The 24,623-nt window shown below is 38.5% G+C and overlaps 3 protein-coding genes across 7 annotated transcripts in view; 1 reads left to right on the forward strand and 2 right to left on the reverse strand.

Moving 5' to 3' along the window:
* Window positions 1-8,179, forward strand: part of LOC112571989 (nuclear protein MDM1-like) — a 28,494-nt gene extending 20,315 nt beyond the window's left edge. For 4 of the 5 annotated variants that reach the window (XM_025251454.1, XM_025251453.1, XM_025251451.1 and 1 more), the window contains 6 exons: window positions 171-330; window positions 644-837; window positions 2,691-2,734; window positions 5,453-5,600; window positions 6,064-6,162; window positions 6,258-8,179. In XM_025251454.1, coding sequence (XP_025107239.1) covers window positions 171-330; window positions 644-837; window positions 2,691-2,734; window positions 5,453-5,600; window positions 6,064-6,162; window positions 6,258-6,418 — 806 coding nt within the window. In that variant the 3' untranslated portion in view covers window positions 6,419-8,179. The remainder of the gene's footprint in view (window positions 1-170; window positions 331-643; window positions 838-2,690; window positions 2,735-5,452; window positions 5,601-6,063; window positions 6,163-6,257) is intronic. The other variant, XM_025251452.1, reaches the window with a different exon arrangement.
* A 1,123-nt stretch (window positions 8,180-9,302) lies between these two features.
* LOC112572766 (mitochondrial tRNA-specific 2-thiouridylase 1-like) lies at window positions 9,303-17,223 on the reverse strand. The gene is given in 11 exon segments (XM_025252636.1): window positions 9,303-9,577; window positions 10,440-10,603; window positions 10,972-11,072; window positions 12,332-12,398; window positions 12,692-12,745; window positions 13,292-13,382; window positions 13,384-13,462; window positions 15,172-15,356; window positions 15,711-15,876; window positions 16,327-16,450; window positions 16,672-17,223. Coding segments are annotated over 10 exon segments (1,170 nt in total). The 5' UTR covers window positions 16,409-16,450; window positions 16,672-17,223; the 3' UTR covers window positions 9,303-9,396.
* Window positions 17,224-18,394: 1,171 nt separating this feature from the next.
* LOC112572648 (galaxin-like) lies at window positions 18,395-21,615 on the reverse strand. Its single transcript, XM_025252413.1, has 2 exons — window positions 21,460-21,615; window positions 18,395-19,384 (listed from the first exon to the last, which is right to left on the reverse strand). Exons 1-2 carry the CDS (start codon window positions 21,536-21,538, stop codon window positions 18,819-18,821), a joined length of 645 nt encoding a protein of 214 aa, XP_025108198.1. The 5' UTR covers window positions 21,539-21,615; the 3' UTR covers window positions 18,395-18,818.
* Window positions 21,616-24,623: the final 3,008 nt, after the last annotated feature.

The raw sequence follows: 24,623 nt of genomic DNA on the forward strand, positions 1-24,623 counted from the left end.
CTACACAGACATGCATGCAGCCCTACTTTACTGAGCATGGAATTTATTTCTTGAATTTTCATGCAGTAGTAGACTAGTAGCTAATGGCTCATCTAGAAAGCTAAGGTATTTTATTTTACAAATGCACTGTAGATTAGATAAGAGAAAAATAATTTACAGTTTGTATTTAGCAGTTGATGGTAAAGTTTCAAAGGCTGCATGGGAGGAAAATGTGGCAAAGGATGTCGAAAACATGGAGACAGCAGCTGACATGGTTCCTGATGGCATGCTGGGTGAGGAAGATCAACAGAAAAAGCATAAGACAGGACCTCAAAATGATCTTCAACTTAGGTATGGTCTTTGCATTGATCAAACTTTAATTGCTACTGTGTGGATTAAAATGATGCAGTCTTTTAAGACAAAGTCCCATTGTTATTTCAGTAATGTATTGGCAGTGTTGAATAATCAGCAGCTTTTAATATTCTGATTAAGAGTGTGCAGTCAGTTGTACTGATAGTAATGAACTGATTTGCCATTTTTAGTAAATCATAATCTATGCTTGGGCAATTTGTGATGGTTTTTATTATCAGGAAGTCAGTATGATCTTAATGGATAAATCAAGTATCACTATTTACAGAATACTAGATTCTGTTTTTCTTTGTAGGATGAATGAAGTAACAAGAAAAGCTGAAGATGATATTGAGGTGGAGGGTCGCATACCTACACCTGTTCTTAGAAACCTAACTACAGGTGAAGTCCTGCCAAGAGCATCTCGACACCATCTTGACCTTACAACACCGTGTATTGGAGGTGTCTTGCTGTCATCCTCCGATAACCAAGTTTTTACCCCCAAATCAAGCAAGTAGTCAGTTTCTTTCTAAAGGGTAGGTTTTCTAGTCTATTTAATAAGAAACTCCGGAGATCAGTTCACAGAGAGGTGGAGACAGGTGGCATGACATGATCCCAACTGGAAAGGGACGCCCAGGACCGGGTCCGATGGTGGGTGTGGTTGCAGTCCCTATGCTCCACTGGGGGCAAATAGGACCAAGAAGATTTAATAAGAAACAGGGCATTCTGGCTTCTGTTTTGTGCTTTATGTTAGAAAAAATTCTGTTTTTGGGGTATAAGGTGATGTGTAGTTGTAGTTAACTTCATTGCAGTGTCACCAGATCTGCCTACTTTCTGGTTCCACACAGTAGTCTGTTCAACAGGTTAGACCAATAAATATTGTTCAATAAAATGTTCAAATTTTTATTTTGTTTTTTTCTAAACAGTTGTTTTACTAAAGAAGTCATATCTGTTGCCAAAATAATTTATTGAGAAACAGAATGCTAAGAAAGAATGCAGAGAAAGTAGCCTTTTATTTCTATTTTGAGCATTTGTTTAATTTGACCTATTTGATTGCTGAGAAAATGATCTAGAGACTGAGGTCATTTTTAGGGTATTAATTGTTGATGTAACTGTAACGTGTTTTAAGAAAATTCTCATTCTTCAAGACATGACAATAAGGAGTTACCATGCTTGAAGTGCTTTTCAAGGCTTTTACTCCCTTTTGCATTGTAAGAGCCTGGCCTCTAGGAAAATTTTATTGACTTTTATATAGTCAGGCACAGCATCCTCAGATGAATGGGATCCTGTAATGGCTGGAGATTAAGCGATAATAATAATTAGAATTCTTCTCAAAGTTCAACAGCTATTTGTAAAGCAGAAGGGGGCACTGATCTGCGCTGCTAGAGCTGATGATGCTGATGAAAGAGGCAGGCTGTCCAGATAGACTGAGATGGATCTTTACTGGCATTTGTTACTCCTAGGCTAAATTTACCAGCTGTTCATGCCCATTGTTTGTAAGCATCAGAGCAATTTTTTTGCTTTCCAATCACCAAGCACTTCTACGATGTCTGGAAGGAGGCAAGGCATCCTAAAATCCACCTCTAGTATGGGATACTCACTATGGGGTGCCTGCCATGTTGGAAATGAGAGGTTTGCATGAAGCAGTTCTCCACTTAACATCTGATGACTGGAGATGCTTTACCTGTCACTAGGAGCAGACTTGAGAGGAAGAAGACAAAGCAGGGGCCTATGGATAATCAGAAGAAGTGTCTCAGAATAGCTTTCTGAGGGGTGGAATCTTTCTTGATTGTGAAAGAAATATTTGACTTCTGGAGGAAGATCCTGTGACAGTAGCCCCATTGCAGCCCTATTACAGTTTGTTTCTCTAAACCTGTGTCCTTTGAACCTTCCTGCCATTTCACCTGGCCTTGATGACAATTAGTGCATTAAATACATAATAAACATTAATTTTCCTGTGATTTGGCTTGACCCAAAGCTTATCACAAATCCAGAGGCTTGCATATGTAAAGCAGAACAAAGAGAAGAGGCCTTGTAAAAGCCAGTCCATGCAGAACAGGTGAGCAATGTGAGTAGCAGTGTGAAATGCCAAGTGCTTTGTGTGAAATGCCTAGTTTCTCTATCATCCATATAAAAAGACTTGCAGCTATATGGTGGCTGGGGTCTTAATTCCTACGGTTAGAAAGCACAGCCAGTGGTCATGGGTGGCAACACTCTTAACAGGGGAGATAATTCACATGACAGAAGAGCAGTTATGGCATACTAACTCCTAAGAGTCATGTCATTTGATATTGGAGAAAACTTGTTTATATATAGATATATAGATTTATAAATAGATTCTAACCATCATAGTTTTCTTACAGATGACAGCTGTCCATCCAAATCTAAGGAGCATTTTTACTCTAAAGTAAGTTTTGTTATGCAAACAGCAATTAATCCTCATAAAAAATAGTGATTCTTTCAGCTTTTTTGTTTCTCTGTAATATTTCAACTGTACAATATTTTGCAGCAGGGCTAGGGCTAACAGGAAAACTGCTTTTTCTGTGATTGTGTCAGTGACAGAAACTCATAGGTCTCGGAGTGTTTAAGAATGTCAGATCCCTGTGCAAAAGAGGGAACAAATGGCAGGCCGTTCTTGAGAGAGATTAGCCAGCAAGTCTGAAATGTCACATTGCAAACTGACATCCCAAAGGTCCAGTTGTTGGAAAATAGATGACAGCATTCCTTTGAAGCCTTTTATGATGATGTGAAAAAGTTTCTTTTCATGGAACTGCCACAGAAAGAAGTCTTGCAGAATAGGAGTAGTTATATCTTCCTAGGACAGACGATAGGCATGTCTCTAGCTGGAGAAAACTTACCATTTGCCCTCAAGCACACTTATGAAGGGCTTGCAAGTGGTTGAGATACTTTCAACATCTCACTAGAAAATTTCTTTCTGGCAGTGTCTGCTTTGACAATAACTAGATGTGAAGGTTCAGCTTATCTAGTGCTTAGTGAAAAAATGGAAGAATGTGTTGCTTGAGCAACCAAGGAAGGGTAGGAAGAGTTTAAGGCACTATGAGGGCCAAGTCTGCCAAGGAAGGGGAGGAAGAATCTAACGTACTATGAAGGCCAAGATCTGATATCCTGGCGTTTTCCTACTTCACAGGAGCGATGAGAAGCAGCTTGACCGTCGTGTCCTGGAACTTAGTCAGAATTGAGGCAGAAGGATCTTTGGAGGGAAGGCATGTGCCAACATCCTATCCTAGGGAGGGGAGAGGATATCAACTGCCCACGCTTGAGGATCTATCACTGGAGATACAAAATTGGGCAACTTTGCATTTCACCAAGTTGCAAACAGGTCGATGTTGTCAGAAAAAAGGTCAGACAGGTCTGCTGAAAAACTGAGGGAACCCAAGACTATCCCATTGGAGAGCCCTTTGCATTGGCCAGGACCTTCAAGCAGCCAGGAATGTGGCAGACTTTGAATTGAATTCTATGCTCCCTGGAGAAGAAATTTCCACACTCAAAGACAGAGAGATGGGCTCAGTTGTCTGACAGGTAAGACACTACCATGGAGTTGTCTGACAAAAGAACTTGGTGTTGAAGAAGCAGGTGGGCCTATCGAAGGCAAGGCTTGATTTCATGGCTCCTAGAAGCCCATCTGCATCCAGGTCAGATCAGTCCAGCATTGCAACTGGTGTGTGGCCTGTTGAGTGACCAGGACTAGATCCTCTTGACGACCACTTGTCTGTTTACAAAATTTTAGCAGACACATTTAGGGGAGAAGAATCACTACTTCGTTCAGATGTCCCTAAAGACACAACCACTTACAGGCCATTTTGTATGTGGGTAAAAAGTGGCCCTCCATCTGGATTGTCATTGCTCAGGCCAGGGGCAGACAGACCCTGCTGCTGAGGGTAAGAAAATGTATCTTCGGTGGAAGAAATCCTGCGATCGGCAGAAATCGGACTTCTGAACATTGATCAACCAGCCTAAAATTGCAAGGATGCAGAGACAAGTATCTCTCTTGATGCAGAGAAAGGCTTGGCTTTGTCTATGTAATACCAAGTAGTCCAAGTAGTATGATGCTTAGGCAGTCATGACTGGCTTTATTGTAGCATTCATCATTTGAGTGAAAGCCCACAGAGTAATGGGTATGCCCGCAAACTGAAAGACCCTCCCTGCATGGGCAAACCAAAAGTATGGTTGAAATGCTCACTTCATTGGGATGTCACACTGACCTGGCTGAATTGTGAAGCAGAAAGGTGCTTGGTTAGGGTTCTGAAATCAAGAATGGGGCACTATTTCTGCCTGGGTTGGGGACCAGGAATAGATGTGAGTAGAACCCCAGTGACACTGACCATGTCACCTCCTGAAAAACACCTTGGGACAGCAGTGCTTCTATAACATCCCACAGAGCAAGAACTTCTGTATTACACACTGGAGTTGTCCAGTAGGAGGTCCCACCAGAGGAAGCTTGTTGATAATGTTGAGAACCCATGAGAGACTCCAAATCAGAAGGTGAAGCTGTCCGGGATCCCCTAATAGGAGAGGAACTGGCCTGGTGGAGGCGCTTAGAGAGTTGTGGCATCACCCATTCTCTGATGACACCCTTTGGGGAGAGGGACATCCAGTTTGGAGATAGTGAAGTATTGTTTTCTATTGTAGTGTAATGACAGATGACAATAATAAATACCTTTGTTGTCTTGAAGGTCGTCTGCCTACAACTGCTCCCTAGGATCTGGTCCAGCAAAAATTATGGACTTTTTCAAGAAACAGTTCATTTTGGTTTCCCTTATTTAACAACCCATGAGCATGCACTATTTGCATGTGCTGTATGTCAATTTTATGTGTTGATGTGTGAATTTGCAAACAAGTAATTTTGTCTTAAAACTGAATTTTTATTGTTTCAAATTGAGTGAGAAAGTGATGCGTTCAGATTCTCAAGTCTTGTAGTCTTCATTCTTCTATGAAGTTTTACATATTTTGAATTGCTAGTTTAGTGAAAGACTTTTAAAGCATGTTATAAAAATTAAAATCATGCAGACAACCTATTGAATTTTGAGAATCTGGATGTGTTTTTATTTGCTGGTCTGAATGTTATATTGAGATTCTCTTCAAAAAGATTATGTTACCATTGCAGCAATTTACTGCAGAAAAGACCTCACCATTATATGGTAAGCCAACTCTAGATACCCATGCCTTAAGGGATGATGACTCTTTAAGTGACAGAGCATTAGAACTGCAGTATGTGTCCAACCCCTCTTCAGCAGACATTTCCCCTCTTAAAGGTAAGGATTGGTTTTCCAAGTATGGACAAAATTTTTTAAATTGGCTGTGTAATCTTGATTATGAGCCTGGGAATGTGACATGACTGTGATGTTTTCATGCATTTTGCACACAAAAGCAAACAGGCATTCTTCTTCAAAAGCTTAGAAATAATTCTTTCTCTTTTTGGGAATTTACTCAAGTTTCACATTATTTTTCTTTATACTATTTCAGAATTCATGGTTAGACCATTGCTGAAATTTTTGTAGTAAAATGAAACAAATGTTAGCAAACCATTTGATCTTCCCATGTAGATTTATCATTCTGAGTTTGCCAGCCATAAGTCTCTTGAAGTGTTAATGTTCACTAATCTCACAAAATTAATTTATTATTTCCCTGATGATATATGATGATAAAGTTACTTTTCAACAGTTTTTTGATTTGATTATTTTTGTGATCAACTATCTTTAAAATCTTTTCCTCCAGTGAAAAGGTCCAACTTCCAGAAATCACTTCATATACCCAAGACAATTGACGAGAAAATGGGGGAAACTTATAAAGTTCCACAACCAGATTTTAAGATGGGTATGTGAAATATTACTTTCATCTTCAGTTTCTTGGCATAGTGTGTGCTCAAGGTGCGCTTATGACTTATTTATACAAATGGTTTCATTGTGCAGGTGACAAAGATAAAACAAACAACGAAGATGATGACATTTTGTCTGTGTCTGCAATGTCCATTGCATCTAGCAGTTCTCTTGCTTGTGAAGTCTATGAACGGGCTAAAAAGCGGCGTGATCATTTCTGGAGTCACCAGAAACATGGACGTGCAACAAACTGAAGAAAGTTTTCTTGTTTTGTTATTGGGATTTTTACCCAGAACTAGGAATTGTGGATTTTTAAAATGTTTTTAGAATTTTAGAACTGCTGCAATGATATCATTACAGTAGCGGTGATTGTTTGAAATGATGTGCCTGTACAAATGTGAAATTGTGACTTTTATTCAGGAATCCTGGAAGACTATTTAAAAGATACTTCCTAATGAGGAAAATAATGGCACGAAAAATAAGTCATTTTATGCAGCATTTCTTACATGCATGTAAATCGAGAAGATAACTGCAACAACACTGGCTAAAGAAAACATAATGGGGTACAAATGATTTTGTATGATTAATCAGTTTGACTTGACACATCCATTATGAATAGTTTGACTACAGTTTATTTATTTCTGTTATTGGCATTGCCCATGAGTACTGTGTCACAATTTACCAAGTTCTTGTGTTTTAGAGTTTTTGTTTTAGTGATTTAGCATTTAAGATAATCATTATTTATGTGTAGGATATCCTTGTTTATTCCACACTTTAATAAGATTTATAGAAACCTAGGTCTGAGTCACATGTTTTTAAGAGTATCATCATCATTTCATCCACTCTTGTTTCTTGTCTATTCTGTTGGGATAAGACAACATAAAAGCATTAGGAAATGTAAAATAATATTTCACACATGTGGACAACTTTTATTCACCAAATTTACACTGCTGTGTTGTCTGTTGGAAATTGATGAAGACCACTCTCTTCAGGAGTTAGTTTGTGGGGCTGTGGATTAAGGAAGTGGCTGATGTTAACAATGTCAGTCCAAATGGCCCTTCCACAGGGAATTGTATGAGGATGGGTGCTCAGGCTGTGCACGTTGCATGTTACACTCAGCTGTCATAATGTATCTGACCTCAACTACCCTGGCTGCTTTGATGAGATTTCTGTGCCATGAAGAGCATCTCAGGGCAAGGGCCTCCCAGTTTGCTGATGCCCAGGATTTGAAGGGTTGCCTTTACAATGTTGTTGCATTGAATGCCTTTCCTGGTACACTTTTGTGTTAGCAACTGTTTTGGCAGGAGACTCATGCATGCAGGCTTCATAAAGGAGGAAGTGGGGACTGGCAATGGCAGTATGCAAGTGAACCAGCTCACTCAGACTGTCGATTTCATGGTCAGCAACTGTCACTGGTGTAAGCTGATTGAAAGTCTACGATTATGTCTCACATTCAGTCTCAGTACCAGTGGGGCATTCTTGGCAAAAATAAGTTTAATCCCATTCCCCCTGCCTTTCTGACTGCCCCCTTCTTTGCTGTCCTGCATGGCGGGGATTTGGTCACACCTGTGCCATGCATTCTATGCCTTTTTAGAGGCTAACCCCTTCAGTTTGTCTTTGTGCCAGGGGAAGTTTACTGTTACATATCACATTCCCCAGTAGTTTTTTTCTGTTAGCTTTTTTTTCATTAACATAGATTTACTGGCAGTTATTTTCCCATTCCTGGCTCTACCACAAGGTGGATTAGGCTGTTGCTTAGGACACAAGCACTGAGGAAGGCAGAGAGAATGTGTATGTGTAGATATTTAGCTGGGGAAAAGAGAATTTTGTATTATCAGGGATGGTGTTTATGCTTGCTAGTACTATCGAGAGATATTTTGGCATTATAAATGATAATCCTGGACAATTTATTGTTTTTATTTTGAGGATAGAGGGTAGAAGACAAGAAGATACTTTGTGAAATAAATGTAAGTTGTTTATTTGAAAATAAAAATATTTTGCTGTTTGAAAGGTGAGCTACATGTTTGTTTTGCACAGGATGTCTGACACTACCTTTGGACAGTAAGTTTGACTAGGCATTACAAGGTTGAGGTGCAATTGAAGGTCAGCTTGGACAAATCTGAACAGCATAAAAGAAACAATGTTTGTGGTCACAGGCACAGAACTCTGTAGGAAATAATAATAATCCCAAGATTTGTATAGTGCATATTCCCACTTTTAAAGAACATGCTTGTAGTGCTTAAGAACAAAATGAGACCTGGACAACATACGAGGGACAGAAGAACAACATATGAACGATGGAAAGATAAATAACAGTTCTGATTATGAATAAAAGACAAATACAGAAAAGGCAAAGAGGAACCAAGTAACAAGGACTGAGAGTATCATGATTTTAAAAAAGGAAGTTGAGTAGGGAAGTAGCAATAAGCGGAAAAGGGTGTGAAAAAGGACTAGCACTCTGTGGACTGTTGTTAAGAGTAATGCTTAAGGAATAGATGCATTTTCAGTGCACATTTAAAAGATGGGTAACAGATATGGAAAGAGAGATAGTTCCACTGTTTTGCTGCACAGTAACTAAAAAGCCTACGACCATATATTTTTGTTCTAGTGACAGGAATAGTTAGCAGGGCAGGAGCCAGCAAATAAATTAAAACAAAGCACGGCAAATTTGTATTAGATGCGAGAGCTGATGGGCAACCAATGCAGTTAAGATTAAGATTTGTCAAAAGTCAGAATTTTTTTCTTTCTTTGTTATTTATGCATTGGTCTCTTCAGCCACACTTGCAGCTGTCACAGCTAACTAGCCAAACAGTTATGCTAAGATGCACCATACGTGGTCAACCTCTGATCAAAGGCGGCCATAATATCATGTCATCATCAGAGGAAGGTCAGACCAACAATAAGAACTACACATACAGCCCGTAAAAAATTATCTTTCCAAGTTTGCAAGTTTGTAAGTTTGTATAAAACATCTTGTATCTGCCAAAGCTTTCTTTAGATCTGATTTTGAAGGTACTGCGAGTTGGATTTTGCACATAAAACTGATGCACAACAACTGTTCGTTCATCAATCCCACGCCATTCAATTGGTACTTACTATATAATCATTCACAAGTAAAACAGATATCAACAGCTGAAACCAATTTTTCTTTGTTTATTATTTCACATGCCTCACATCATTCCATGCAAACCGATAGTTGTTTGAAGAAAAAATATGCAATACAATAATACAATTAATGGAACGCTGCTGGAATATTTACTCTCCCTATATGCTTTAAGGCATGAAGGGAAGGTCCTGTCCAAATGATTCTACTGCTACCCAAGCACTCATCACCTTGATAGAAGACTGCATACTGTCCTGGGGTTATTGAACGTAATGGAGAAGGCAAAGTCACTTCCAAGCCATTCCCCTCACTGCAGAAACAAACACATTATTCTTTTAGGTTGAATATTATAAAGGGAGTATAATGCATCAAAAAATCTACAGTATTTCTTAGAGTAATGCACAATGATAATAACAAATAGGATATTTAAACACTGCTTAAAAGTCAATAGTTTATACCATGACATTATAATTTCTGTATGATGCTGTTCATCGTTAATCTCAACTATCTACAGTCAACACTAGAATATCTAAGAAGAATACATTTCTGATTTTGATTTTAGATGTGTATAAATCTACTGTACAAGCTTACTTGGTTACTCACAGTCCTAAAGATCATGAACTGTTCTTCTCACGAACTGTGACAGTCTCCCTCATATTGTGCATCACTTAATGCTTATGATGTTTGTTCTTGGACTAACAGCTATGTAACAGTGGGTCAATTTGTGTGTATGAATCCTGTCATTATGGAGAACACACATACACAATAGTAATAATGGGTATACCATATTTCTAATGCACAGCAGCACGACCAAGATAGATCGCACTCGCTGTGCAGACTAGTAATGATAAATGAACAGCTAGTGGACGGTGATGTGTACAAGGTAATTACACACGAAAAGTAAGGAGAGTTTGGCTGAAAAGTAATGCCTTAAATACACCAATTTTTAAGCTTTCCATACAATTTCAGTGATGTTATTTTTTTTTTATTAAGTTGTTGCTACGGTCAACATCTGCCTATCTCTTCTATGCTTACCTGTAACTCTTATCTAGCTCCACCATTATACTACTCAAATGCTAACTCCTAACCTCAACCTCTATTTAGCTCCTTGTTTCCCTCTATTCATAGGCGTGAATGCACACACACAAACACACACCTGTAGCAATTCTTACCTCTTGCAAACAGTGCATGGCAATAAAGGATGTTTATGCTGAAAGCGGAAGTCAACCTGAACACTTTGTCCCTGCATTAGATGAGGTGGTGGACCATGTATCCAATATGGAGATTCTGTGACAAACATCTGGACAAAGAGTGCTGGATGGTCTGTTCCTTGAGCCTGAAAAATGATACACATATCTGTTATGTATAACATACAAACACCATAATTACATCATAATAATAAATACAAAATTTGTAAACAAAGAATAAAACCAAATACATAAAACACAATGAAGAACCAAATAACAAGAACAAGAGCTGAGAGTAACATGATATTGCAAAATGAAGTGTGTGAAAAAGGACTAGCATAATGGGAAAGGTTGTTAGGAGTAATGTTTACGGAAGAGGTGCGTTTTCAGTGCACGTTTAAAGGATTCAATAGTGGGTAGGTGGCGGATATGGAAAGGGAAAGAATTCCGCTGTTTCAAAATCGTAATTAAATCAGGTCCCCTTTAAGGTATTACATAGACATGGAAAAGAACTCACCACCAGAATGTCTCTGGTTGACGCATCCTTGTTGACAATGAAATAGGCATCTTTTTGTCCTGGAATTAAAGCCCTTTGACCAAGTGTCCAATAGTGAACCCCTATGAGCAAATAATGTTGAAAACATTTATCTAAAACTGAACACAAATTAGTGGTAGATGGACAGTGTATTGAAAGCAAAAAGCATGACCAAAATTATGAGCATCACAGATTTACTGACAGATATACATCGGGAATTTAGAACCCAGGAGAAGCTGCCTGCATGACCACCTCTCAATTTGTCTCATGCAGGTTTTTTATGGCAAATTTAAAAAGCATAAACCTGATTCTCTCTGTAAATGGATAATTAGACTTTGTGGCTGGATGACTGGTTAGATGTGGCTGCTAAAAGCCCTAGTGCCAATAAGTCTGTTCCTCTTTATTGTTCCAAGGATGAGCATGGAAGTTTCCAAGGAATTTTCCACTAAAATTCTCGCTTTTACTTGTCAAGTGTGGTGTCTAGTCTGATACCTTCCACCTCCTACACACCCATACCTGTAATCCTCAAAAGACCTGGATTTTTCCAAAATACAAGTTGTCTTTGATGCGTTGTTCAGCTCTGGATCAGATGGCTTTTTGCTCTCATTATGCGTGCTTCATGTTCCATAACTGCTTTCATTTGTGATTTTATCACGCATGAAATGACACAAGTTTCTTTTGCTCTACAAATATTTATTTCATCTATCCTATTCTAAGTATACCTAACATCTGCCTCTTCTAATGCCTAATGCTACCTAAGTTACAAAGTTACTGATGACTGAGGAGAGAGAAAAGGGACTTCAATATATGTGAGCCACTTGACAGCAGACCAGAACACCTATTGTGCTTTTCTCATACTTGAAATAAGGAAAACCAGATAGGTGAGATTTTGAGATATGTGAGCTGCTTTACAGCAAACCAGAAAACTTAAAGCAATGGTACTTCTCCCATGCTCAAAATAAGGGAAATTAAGGGGAAAGAATGACCCCTCATACTGCAGTGAACTGCAGGGTGCAGGCAATGCATTCTACCCACTGTTTATACATGAAACTCAGGTGCTACATCATCTCTATGGTTACTCCCCTAGCTCTGGTGGTGACTGTGGGGCTGGCCAAGGGAAGGGAGAAGGGGTGCACTGTGCATGGTATCACTACCAATGATGGTCACATGCTCTACACTGATTAATGATAATAAAATGATATGAAAACACTGGATAATAAATAAATACATACTGACACCAAACACATTTATGCATTGAGTCACATGTGGAAGAATACACATGTATTTAAAAAAAACATAGTACTTTTAAAAAACATAGTAACAACTACCTTTTATACATTACCTTTGTGTGTTCCTACAATTTTCTGTGTGTCAATATCAATAAAGTTTCCAGGTCTTGGTTCTACATACTGTGAAAAAAAGAACACATTTCTTATATAAAGTACAAAACTGGAGCTATTTCACCCTGATGTTTTTATAAATTTCAAGGTGACTTATGTAAGATAAGTCTTTAATAATTGCCATTTGCCTATTTTCAGGTTCCACAAGTTTTTGTTAAAACTTTATTCTTCCTTTGAAATAAAGTATCATTGCATAATACTAACACATACTGTATTCAAATTATTTCATGGACCTATTAGAAAACTTATTCAAATCATTTTATAGAAAATCAGAGAATGCTTTTAAGAGTGTGAATGGTTACCTCTTCTATAAATTTGTGAAAACGTCTGGATCCTATGAAACAGATACCCATACTCTGAAAACAAAGTTTGCAAAATTTAAAAACAAGTGCTCTCTAACAAAACAAGTAAGATTTGTCTCTTGTTATTTATGTACATGCATAAAACACTTAAGTGTATAAAATACAACCAGAGCAGGCTGGTTGGAAGACTTCTCTGTTAGCTGGTTAGAATTTCACAGGCCTCATTAAAACATGTCATGCATCTATATACAATATGAATTATTTTGACCAAAGCAGACTTGGAAAAGAACAGTAGAGAGCAAGGCAAAGGACATCCGAACCACATGGGCCCAACTGAGGGGAGCTGCCCAAAACCGGGTCCCCTGGTGAGGTGTTGTTGTGGGCACATGTTCCCCGAGGAGTAACAAGGAACAAACTAACAAAACTAACATGAATTATTTAAAGGATCTAGAGATCAACGCCTGAACGAAAACACAACAAATTTATTTCACTCCTAACAGTTAGCAGCTCCTGTGCAAGAACAGGTAACAGAACAAGGAAAAAAAAAATTATGAACTAAGAAAGTTCGTTAGTGTACACAGAAATACTGACAATTCTAACCTCCTTCTTCATCACAATCTTCTCAAGCCCTGCCTCCATAGCAAGTTGTTTTACCACAGTTTTTGTCAAATCTCCTAGTGGAAAGAGGGTGTTGCAATGCCCTCTGAGGAATCTGGGATAGGAAAAATGTCTGGTCTTTTACAGCATCTTTGGCCTTCAACAGTTTAATACCTACACAAAACAATCAGAAAATAATTAAAAACATTTACTTAATTTCAATAGGTTGTAAAATCCAGCTCACAACTACTTCTTAATAATCCAGGCAATACAAATATTTGCTTTTACTTCTATTCTTTACTACAACTGACAACAGATAAGAGATTCCAAGGCACATTTCTAAAAGTATCTACAGTTATGTATGAATAAAAGACATGCAAGTAAGAAAAAAAAGGATATTTTATTCATGAGTATCTCCCCCCCCAAAAAAAAAATGTATCATTTAATATCAAAGTGCTAAGAATAGGCCTATAGGTGTACCAGAATGCAATTCTCTTTCAAATAACTATGAGTCGAGTATAAGATATTAATTTTAAGTGCTGAGTGAATAATCTCCAACCATTCTACATAAACAAGCCTATAAACATCATGATGTGCAGAAAGAGGTAAAAGCATGATGTCATAAAATGAATTTTGGTCTCAGCTCTTCTGCTGGCTCTAACCTTGATGATGTAAGCACATTCCTGTGAATTTATGAAAAGGGTTATCCATCCATAAAATGCAACAAATTTTCACATCCCTATTTCAACTGTTAGGGGTTTTTTTCCAGACCTTTAGTTAAAATTGTTTGGGTTTCTAGCTCCCTCCCTCAAGAAAAATATTGGAGGTATAATCAAAACAAGTACACAATAATGTCCATTTCTCCATAAAAGTATGTCACTGATTTCTGATGAAAACAAGCACAAATTATTACCTTTCATGTCTAGTTTATGTAAAAATCTCTACATGATAAGACCTAAAACCTGCACTTTTTTAAAAACTGAACTTATCTCTTCCACCACCACCCAACTTGCTGCAAACGTTTCCACTCCCATCAAGATCTCCTCTCTACCACTGCAAGGCTCCTTCCCTTTGTGTTTCTACACAGCACACTTCTCTTTTAAACTCCCACCAGCAATTATAATACTAAATGTGGATTAAGAGGATACCTTGACACCTGGAAGCACTCACCCACAGCATACTCAATGACCAGTCAACATATCTTTAGCCCATGAGCACATATAAAAACGATGAAGGCAACAAAGATTGGCATGTGCAGGTCAACCAATGTCAATAAAGAAAACAAAGTCCAAATTCATTTCATGGTTGAATCATGGCGATGACGTCAGGTGTTGCTACTGTCAGGGAAAAAAGGCCTTGATCTTTCCCCGTGAACAGGGTAAAAATGGCCTGAAATATGACGTTAAATGTCGTCTGCTGTAAGCTGTCTTTCTATTACCAGTGCATCTCAAGTGCTGAGAGAAACCCAGGTACAGAAAAATGTCTGACATGTGACACAGTGGTCAAATTGACTTTGTAGTGCAGCTGAATGGACTATGGACTGCAGTCGAATCAATTGTGCATTGGTTGAACCAGCAAATGGTTGAACTGACCAGCCACCCCTACTCCTTAATGCATGATCAACTATTTTTTATCACTACTTTGCATTGCAGAAATTTGTTATAGTATTTAGGCTATTATCTGTTGAAATCTCTATTTTAGCATCACCTGTTCTGATTATCACCTGTTCTGGAAAATCATATATACAAGATAGTAGGGATCATTTTCTGATTACAGTGGTATGGTTATCATAAATATAAAAGTGTGGGGACATTTTGCAGGTTACAGTGAATGCAATGTCTGCTATGAATGTAGCAGTCAAAACATCACAGCCTGGCACTTACTTTCAGTAGGTTTAGTCATGTGCCCAGAAAACTTCATGGTGGAGCGAGCATAATGACCAGTTGCTATTAAATGGCCCTCTAGTTGTTCCAGAGCATGTTTCATGAAAGCATCAAATTTAATGTACTTGTTGCAGAGAATATCAGGATTTGGGGTGATTCCCTGTTGGTAGTCTTTCAACATCTCACTAACAACAAAGAAAGCAAAATCAGCCAATCATTAAAAGCATAAAAATATCAAATAAAAGATCAGAGATAGGAAGGTAGTTACATTTTAAAATGATTTATATCCAACGCTGGGTAGAGACTATGCCGTCTCAGTGTCAAGGTGACAGTCCCCAAACCAGCATGTCTTTATGTGGCAAATAGGATGCTGGCCATCAGACACTGGAAGTTAACTGTGAAATAAATTGAGCTTGCCTGGACAAAGAAGCAGCCACAGGTCAACTGGCAGTATTCCTAACAAGATGGGGTGAAGTTCAATTGTATATGCTTTTAAACCTAAGTTCCAGACTTTTAGTAATAATGGTATGTGCATATACCTGAAGACATGATTCCAATATTCTTTGACAAAGCTGACTTCATGCAGTGGAATGTTAAGATGTTCACAGACATGGACAGCATCCTCAAAATCTCCATCTGCACAGCACTGGCCGGTTTCATCAGGAATGTCCCAGTTTCTCATAAACAAGCCCACAACATCATAACCTAGACACAAAACATTGATTTCCTGATAATATATCAATATAGCGTACATGCATATCTTTCATGATAAGTATTTTGCATTTCAAGTTTTTCTGACAAAACAATCCAAATCACAGCATATGGAGAGAATACTTCTGTGATCCTGCCAGTCATACAGAAGCCAAGATGTGCACTGCCCCCGATGGAGCATAGAGCCACAACTACACAACGCCATCGGATCTGGTTCTGGGCGTCCCTTTCCAGTCGGGACCATGTCATGCCAGCTGCCTCCACCTCGCTGTGGACCGATCTCCTCCATGTCTGAGAGAGGGACTATTTTCTCTAAATTTTCCTTCCTTCTAGGTAAAGTTGCAAACCTTTCATCGACATCCCCAACGACTCTCGCTTACTAATAATAATAATAATAATAATAATAAAATTACAATAATGAAAATATAGAAAATGTATTTTAACCTTTCCTCTTCAGCAGCAAAGCAGCAACGGCGCTGTCGACTCCTCCTGATATTCCACATACCACTCTTAAAAGTTTGCTCATGATGCTACAATTATAACAAGGTCTTATTTCCACTCATATGATCTGAAAAGAAAAACATTCAGTGAAGGAATTATCTTAATACACACTCTGTTTGGTGCACTCAGTTCTGAAATGTTTTCTTAAGCATCATAACAAAGTCTAACTATAGGTTACATGTCAATGCGTTAGATCACTGTGTTAAATGCCCGAACCTGTCAGCCCGGCAGGTATATTACAAGCAACACATAAATAAAATTATAATTATCACTGATTTTCTTATTTACCTTATTCTGTAAAATGAGTAGAGATGCAAGATTGAATCCTCTCTAATGTATTGACTAGCACTGTTCTGTTGCACAACTTACTTACATCACACTTTTTCATGTTTACATGCTTACAACCCCAGTGAAACCATGATAAAGTATAGTTAGCATGTGGAGTGTCAGTGAATTATTCAAGGTAAATACTGACAACAGTTTTCAAAAGCTAAAATGTCAGTGGATGACACTGTGTCTGCAGTCTAGTCACATGCGCTTTGACTTGTGTGTGCACGTACAGTAAATATGAAGGTAAGGTGGAGGGGAAGGCCAACCTATATGTGGCTTTAATGTGTAAACTTTAGAACACAGCAAACTATCTTTACGACCGGAGCGGCAGAGATCACGAGCTTGTGTTAGATCGTCGAACACCTTTCATTTAAAGAACGAAGTTAAGTGACGTGTTATGGGGTAACGGAAAGAGCGGCTGTCGGGCGCACGTTTTGATGACGTCACACCTTAACACAGTGTAACCATGGTCGTGTATTTATGGACTGATGTCTTTACGCAAAGACTCACTCTTGGCCTCTTGCAAAGGATCCGCTTTTAGTCTCGGCGAGCCGTAACAAAGAATGTGAATAAACCGGAAGCTTACTGGTATGGAGCCTCGTTCTAGCAGTTAAGTGAACAAAATCGTCTGCCAGCTGTAACCACGAAATAATAATCCTTTTGGTTTTTATTTTATATCTTTAGATGGTTAATTTAAGTAAGATGTACTGTACTACAGCTACGGTGAGCGCACTTTGTGTGTGTGATGCCATTAAGCTTTTATTATTATCATTATTAAATACTTGTAGCCTGGCTCACATCGTGCTTGCTTAGTTTGGGCACACTGTGGAACTAGATGATTTCTCTCCGAAAGAAGTGCTCAGGACAGACCGCAAGCTTCCTCAATCTGCAGAGGATGCATGCGTTGTGTGTGCTTTAGCTACACTAGCAACAAGGACTGTTCATAAATCAGAAGTAACTTACATATTATATTGCTTTTTCGGTTATCTTTCACGCACCTAATAAAAAAAAAAAAAAAAAAAAAAACAAACAAAAAAAAACAAACAAACAAAAAAAAAAAACAACGGCCTATACAGGTATATATATATTGCAACTAAATGGGATGCGGCCCACCGAAAAAAGGCAAACACGATAATCAGCATTGTCAACAGGAAATGTCACACCTTTAATAGTAACACCAAAGTGCACTGTGTAAGAAGCACCATACACAGATTAAGTTCAAGTCTTGCCTCATCCACTATAGCTTCATTTTCTTTCGCTTCACTGACAAATGCTTTCCAGAAGTTTTAGAGACTGACGTTTTAAACAAATGGAATAAATACACTTATTGGCAAGACCGGTATTTATTCTGATTAAATTGTTTAATCTGTGGATAGACAATTTAAGTGCTTTCAATGTACGTGGAGATTAAAAACCATGTAAAAGTTCACGATGACTAAGTAATATTCGGATATGAAAGCGAAATAACCAATTAAAGCACCTTGAATAAATGTGTATATCTTCCTCCTTAGACGCACGCGGGTGTGCACATACACTCTCTCTCTCTCATACACACATATATATAAAATTTTCATATCACTCAGCTAAAGTGCGTTCCCATGTTATCCAACCGTACCATTCCATTTCTTCATTTATGAATGCTGTTATCTAAACAACGAATAAAGAATGAAAGCATCCTGAATTGTAGTTTAGACAATTTATTGATATCCTTTCTCCTGTTACAGAATCAATAATACTATAAACGATAAACAGTGAAAGAATTTTTGTATTACTTATAAGTTCATCTGTACACCAAGACTTGTGGTATTAACATTTGAGCTGTTCAGCACCAATGAAGACTGAAATTACGAAATGAATATTTGGGCTAAATATATCAATGTCAAACAAAGATTTTAAGCAAAATTAATTTTTAAACAGTTTGTTTTATCTTTATCTTTGTCCGTCACTATTGCTGAACTTGAGTAACTATTAGCATAAGTAAAAGCTGGAATATAAATCTTGTTAGATAATTAGATATTCTTAATGGGACAGATGGTTTTGGACGATGGCATCAGCATATAGATGAACCAGTGATGCGAATTCAGGCGTAAAGCGCACATCAGCGACTAAGGGTGAGGACGATGAGCAGGATCATATCTGCCCCCGGGTGGTGGCGGACCGGGATTCATTCCTTGAGCCTCCTGACCCCTCTGTGAGTTGTCTGGGGGTGTTTGCTGGTTTGCTGAAGGACACATCAGATTGTATTTGGCGAGTTCTCTCGGCATGATGTCCTTTTGACAACACTCATGCGTTTCGGCATTATAAGCATGTTTTTCGCAGCATTGAGTAAATTGAGGATGAATTTTGGGCAAAATCTCGCCATCACAGCAAACTTGGTCCGCCATGCTGTACGGTCGCTTGTCGCAGCACTTGAAGCCCGGCATTTTGGGGAAAACGTCGTTGCTGCAGCAGAGACTGGTCTGCCTGCTGGCTGGGTGCTTCCCACAGCATGTGTCCATCTGAGGGGATATCGGGAACAGGTTGCCTCTGCAGCAAAGCATTTTAGTAGATGGGTCAAATGTGCTTATTCCGAAGCATGCTCCAGCAGCTGCACCAAAGTAGCCCCCGTAACCAGCACCTGGCGGAGCACCAGGCGCTCCTCCATATCCGCCTCCTGCACCCATTCCTTGCCCTGTACATGCAAACAAATCATTAATATCTTTTGTGTATGAGCGATACAGCAGGCTTCTTAAGTCATCAATGATTTCTGGCTAATTTATTTAAAACCCGAAGACCTTTTGAGACCATGCTGTAGAAAGAACTCTTGGATGAATATGACGAAGTGTACTGCTGGAAATCAGTGTAACAGACAGGAAATACTTGTCTTTATCATTCCTAAATTACTACTACAGGGCATATGAGGTATTTGAGTATGTACACCTCTCCAGAATAACTCCTTGTAATAATCATATGATGTACAAGGCCTAAATGGTTTTGTACTTATGTGAAAACACCAAATTCATCTGAATGGATAGGTGGTGGCTATATATTTTTATCTATTTTCAACTAACTTCATCTTTATCTCATTAAAGGTACTAACCACTAGTAAATGCATTTCGGATACAAGTAAATGAAAACTAAGTACTAGTATTTAGTATCTTTGATTGGACGCGGCAGGGCAAGGAGACAACGATCTATTTACAACACCTAAGTTATAGGCGGCAACGAAAAATATCCCCATTTCTGCAATAACAGTAAAAGAAAACTTCAACAGCAACAAGAACAAAGGTAAAAAGCTTAGGGAAAGAAAGGAATGGGGAAATAAAGAGTGAATTAGTTCAAATCACAAAATTCAGTATATTTCAATAGTACGTCTGAAAACTATGAAATAACGATATGCAACAGCAGAATTAAGGAATGGAGCCTTTTAGTCCTTGGAAGTTAGATAACTCTGTAATCAGTAACAACCGAAAGTTTACACAGTGATCTCCCCTCCCGATGAGGCCAGGGTGGTGTGTGTCATGGTCACAAGCGAAGCGCAAAGGATTTGTTCGTAAGCCGTGTTTATCATGTCCGCAAAGAGGTGAACAAAATCGACTAGTCATAGAACCAACTCCAGCAAAATGACGGGTATATCAACGGAAATTTTCATAGAAGACGTTAAATAGTCGAAGAGCTTGTCTGTAAAGATGTTTGAAGGAAAAAAAAACAAACACGTTATTAAGAAAAGTGTGTACACTCTATGAGTATGATGATTACAACTTCCACAAGCTTGTAATAAACGAATTGATTCAATACCCTGAGACATTATGAGAGGAATATCACAGAAGGACTGGCAGCACCGTTATGGTTGCTATTTATCTACACCATGAGAGGATAAAGTAACTAAGAAAGAGATTTCATTGGAATTCGCCGCTGCTGTAGGAGATGTCACCTTTTGCCTACTAATCACAAATTTTGGCCAGGTTTCGCATGTCCCACCGAGAGTGTAAAAGCAATGTCCTGTCAAGCATCTTAAGATATAAGAGAGCACATAAAATCCGTACAACCAGAAATTGCTAATACAAATGCTAAAAAAGGAATCTAACCCATGTGAAGTATTCTTGGACACTGAGAAGGCTGACAATGTTTTATGGTATGGTGGTCTGATCTTTACCAGACAGGTATTTCAATTAAAATCTTTCATTTATAATTTGCTTTTTATCCTGTATGAAAAATACAGGAAAACAGGTAAATATATGTATAAGTCAAGGTTGCTTTGGACAACGGAATTTTCATCCCCTTAATGTTTAACACAAAGTTGGCAGAACTCGTGTCAAAAGTATCAAATGTGTTAAACTTAAAAATATTTTGCAGATTCTATTGCTTTGCTTAGAAACGTAGATGCGAAGCTCTATAATCTATAGCTATATATTTGACTATAATTGACTATAATAACTATTGATGTGAGACAAGTGATCTCCAAAATGACCTATCACTTTGTAGACACGGTATAAATATTGACATTATTAATATTTTCTTCTGCAGATAACAATTAAAACGTCATCAACAACAACAACAACAACAACAACAACAACAACAACAACAACAACAACAACAACAACAACAACAATTATTTCGGAAGGTGTTTCCGTTTGTATGCATGCGCCTTTTTGCATGAAAGATTATTTGTCGTTATAGATATAAATAAACGGAACGAGACAGACATATATAGCTTGTGAAATAAAACTGATATAAATTATATATATTTAAAAAGTCAGTACTTACATGCCTGAGACAAGACAGTGAAGGGAAGTGTGGAGCACACACAGATGGCCAGCAAGAGATTCATACTTGATGTTGACATGATGCGCCCTCTGTGCGCTCCTGTTCCCCTGTTGGAGGTGACAGGATCGTTCTTTGCTGCAACTCAAGTTTTATACGCTACACCCCCTACATCACGGCCGTGACAGCCTCACCTGCGGGGTAGTTATACTGGGCTAGAGAAGAAGTGTACACGCACGAGGCAGTACTGAAACAACTGCTTATGCTGCTGGAAACAGTTCTATCATACTTACCTTGCAAATGAATGATATAGACAAAACTTTGATTATGAAAAATTCTTCAGGTTTCATAATAAGAAAAAAGCGATTATGAATCTAAAAACTGTTGATGTAGTGAAGTACCAGCCAGACGATGATGCATTTATTTTTCTGCTCAGTATAATAATTCTACCATGTCTGTTACTACATTGAGTTTCTGCTATTTCTCGAGGCGGTTTTCATAAAAAAATATCTACAAAGAGACTTTACTTCAGTCAGATCCTGAGCCATTCATCTACCATGTTCCATAAACATGTCGCGATATTCAGAAAGCAGTCGATCATAGGATGAACAAGACGGAGTTGGCAGGACCATCGAGCCTTCGTCACCACAACACAACGATTCCTCCAGAAGGCTGATCAGATGTAAAAGTTTATATTGTACCCAGTGTACAGGAGGTTAAGGTAAAAGATCCTAAGCAAGGAGCAAATATTAAAGCCTCAGACTAATGGTTATCAAAAGTAAAACAACTTGCGAGAAATGTCATAAAACCTTGGCCAACCTGTTTAGGAGACGCCGAGGTAGAAGCAGACATCAGCCTGGTGTGCTTCCAGTCACCTGCACCACGATGTCGCATGGTGAACCAAAGGGTGTCTGACAAAAGAGCGCCAGATGCACGAGCCTGGGGAACATTGCGGTCCTATCGCTTGATGCAAATGACTTTATTATTATTTTCAGTTGTTTTCATAAACTAATGTGTACGTCTCTCATATCAGAAGAATCATCGGAAAAACTGTTTTTTAACGATTTAAAAAAGCTACAATTTATTCTAAATTTATATTACTTTTATTACTTTATTACGTTTATTACTTTTTAGTGACAACACATTAATTACTGAAGTGTCACATTTCACTTTTTTAAATTCACATGTAATTTTGTAAACTGAGTTGGTTACAAAAACGACAAATCGGGACTTCATGTATACAATCAGTTTTTTTCTCATGTAGTTTTAAATGTATTGACAAAGTCCATCTCCTTGTCAATTGTCATGAATGACATTTTTGGGACTTGGTGTACGATTCCAACAGAAATTAAATCCCTTTGGTCTTGCATTAAGTTCTCAGAAATGTTCATCGCACCAAGCAATAAATTCCAAGGCTACACCATGGGTATCTAACGGCCCCTAAGAAGAGATTGCAGTGCAGTGCAGTGCAGTGAAGTGCTATCAAAGAATTCGACGAGATGTCGACCATCGAGGTTATACTGTGACAGCTGTCGGTATACAGAATAAACAAAAGCGGGGATAAAACACAACCTTGGGATAAGTCGGAGCACGTTATGATGAAGTCAGAAAAAAATCGCCATTGATGGGTACGTGTTTTTTTGTAATATATACAACTGCTAAAGACAACTTTCTTGTGCTTTTTAACGAGATATTTTTGTTTACTTAATCCCATTCCAAGATATCGTTGCGAAGATCATGGCTGGCTGGTTGATTTATTTATATAGGAAAGTGCCTTCACCAGGCGCTGTGGGAAGGACTTATGAAGGATGAATGTGTGAGGTTGTTAAGATACTTATGGTGCTAGATGGTTCTTGCGATCTCTCTTTCTCTCTCTATATATATAGGAATAGTAGGAATATTACACTTCGAGTGTCTCTTAAATATGTCGCACTACATATTTCCTTTGTCTCTATTCTTTACAGAAAACACATTTATCAGTGACACGATAAAAACGTGCCTTTAAATGTGACTTTCAAACGTGAGCAGTTTTTAATGTGACACATGCACACACTAGGGAGGAAGGAAGATAAAAGCACTTTGTGAAGCCTTGACAAGGAAGCATTGCCCGCCTGTCACGCCGCCATACAAATAACGTCCTCCTGGACGTCCTACAAAAAAGAACTCACATCCCTCGGTCACGAACAGTTTTATAGGCTCCTACTGCAATCAAATGGACAACATCAGAGACCAGTTCCCCTGTTCTGTATACAGCTGCACTGTTACGATTGCTGGAGTTGCTCATTGGACACCTCTTTATTCTTGCTACTTCTAACTCCTGCTTTTTCTCTCCCAATTTAGTCCGGTGGATCTGGAAAGAAGCACTAACACCCGAAACTCATTGAAATATAATCTAATTTTTTCTTAAATCCTCAAACAGCTTCTTTTGTACACTAGAAAAAAAAATAGAAGTCATGGGTCATTTGAAATACTGAATAATTTTGATTTGAATACGACCCATCGTGAGCTGACATTAGACGAACTTGAATTTTTACCTGAATACATCGTGAGTGTTTGTAGCCACAACCAAATTATTATAACAACAAGAAAAGGACTGTTCAGTTAGTGGAAAGTCTATTGTTTCACACACTACATGTCTGCATTAAAGGTGACAGAGATGGAGAGAAAGGCAGACACCAAACAGTGGAGAAACTCGTGTTGTCCATTTATTTCGCTGTTCTTCAGCTTGAGGTAAGCAGTCAGGTGGTCTCGCTTGAATGCAGACAGAATGAAGGGAGCAGGAAACAGTCCATCGTTTGTCGGGCTGACAACTGACAGTGTTAACGGATGACGTTTCGTTTCATGGAGAAATATAAATGTCATGCAAGTTTTTTTCAGAAATCTTTTATTAGCTCAGGAATGTCACAGAGTGCTTACCAAGTTCTCAAAAATAAAAAAAGTTCACGCAGCAAGGTTAATTATAGACGATGATGTTGAAATTCAAGACCTTCATTCTCCGGAGTTCACGACAGGATGATGTAGAAATGAAGAACCCACCGATGAATACCATGAGAATTAATTTATGGAAGCGATTATCCTCTAAATTTGCACGTGGTGCCTGGTGCGAGCAGCGCCCCCGTGTGGGTGGTCCACGTGGCGACAAATGTTTGGACTGAAGATGGCTGGGC

This window comes from Pomacea canaliculata, linkage group LG9 (genome assembly GCF_003073045.1).
Source record: "Pomacea canaliculata isolate SZHN2017 linkage group LG9, ASM307304v1, whole genome shotgun sequence".
Taxonomy (NCBI): Eukaryota; Metazoa; Mollusca; class Gastropoda; order Architaenioglossa; family Ampullariidae; genus Pomacea; species Pomacea canaliculata.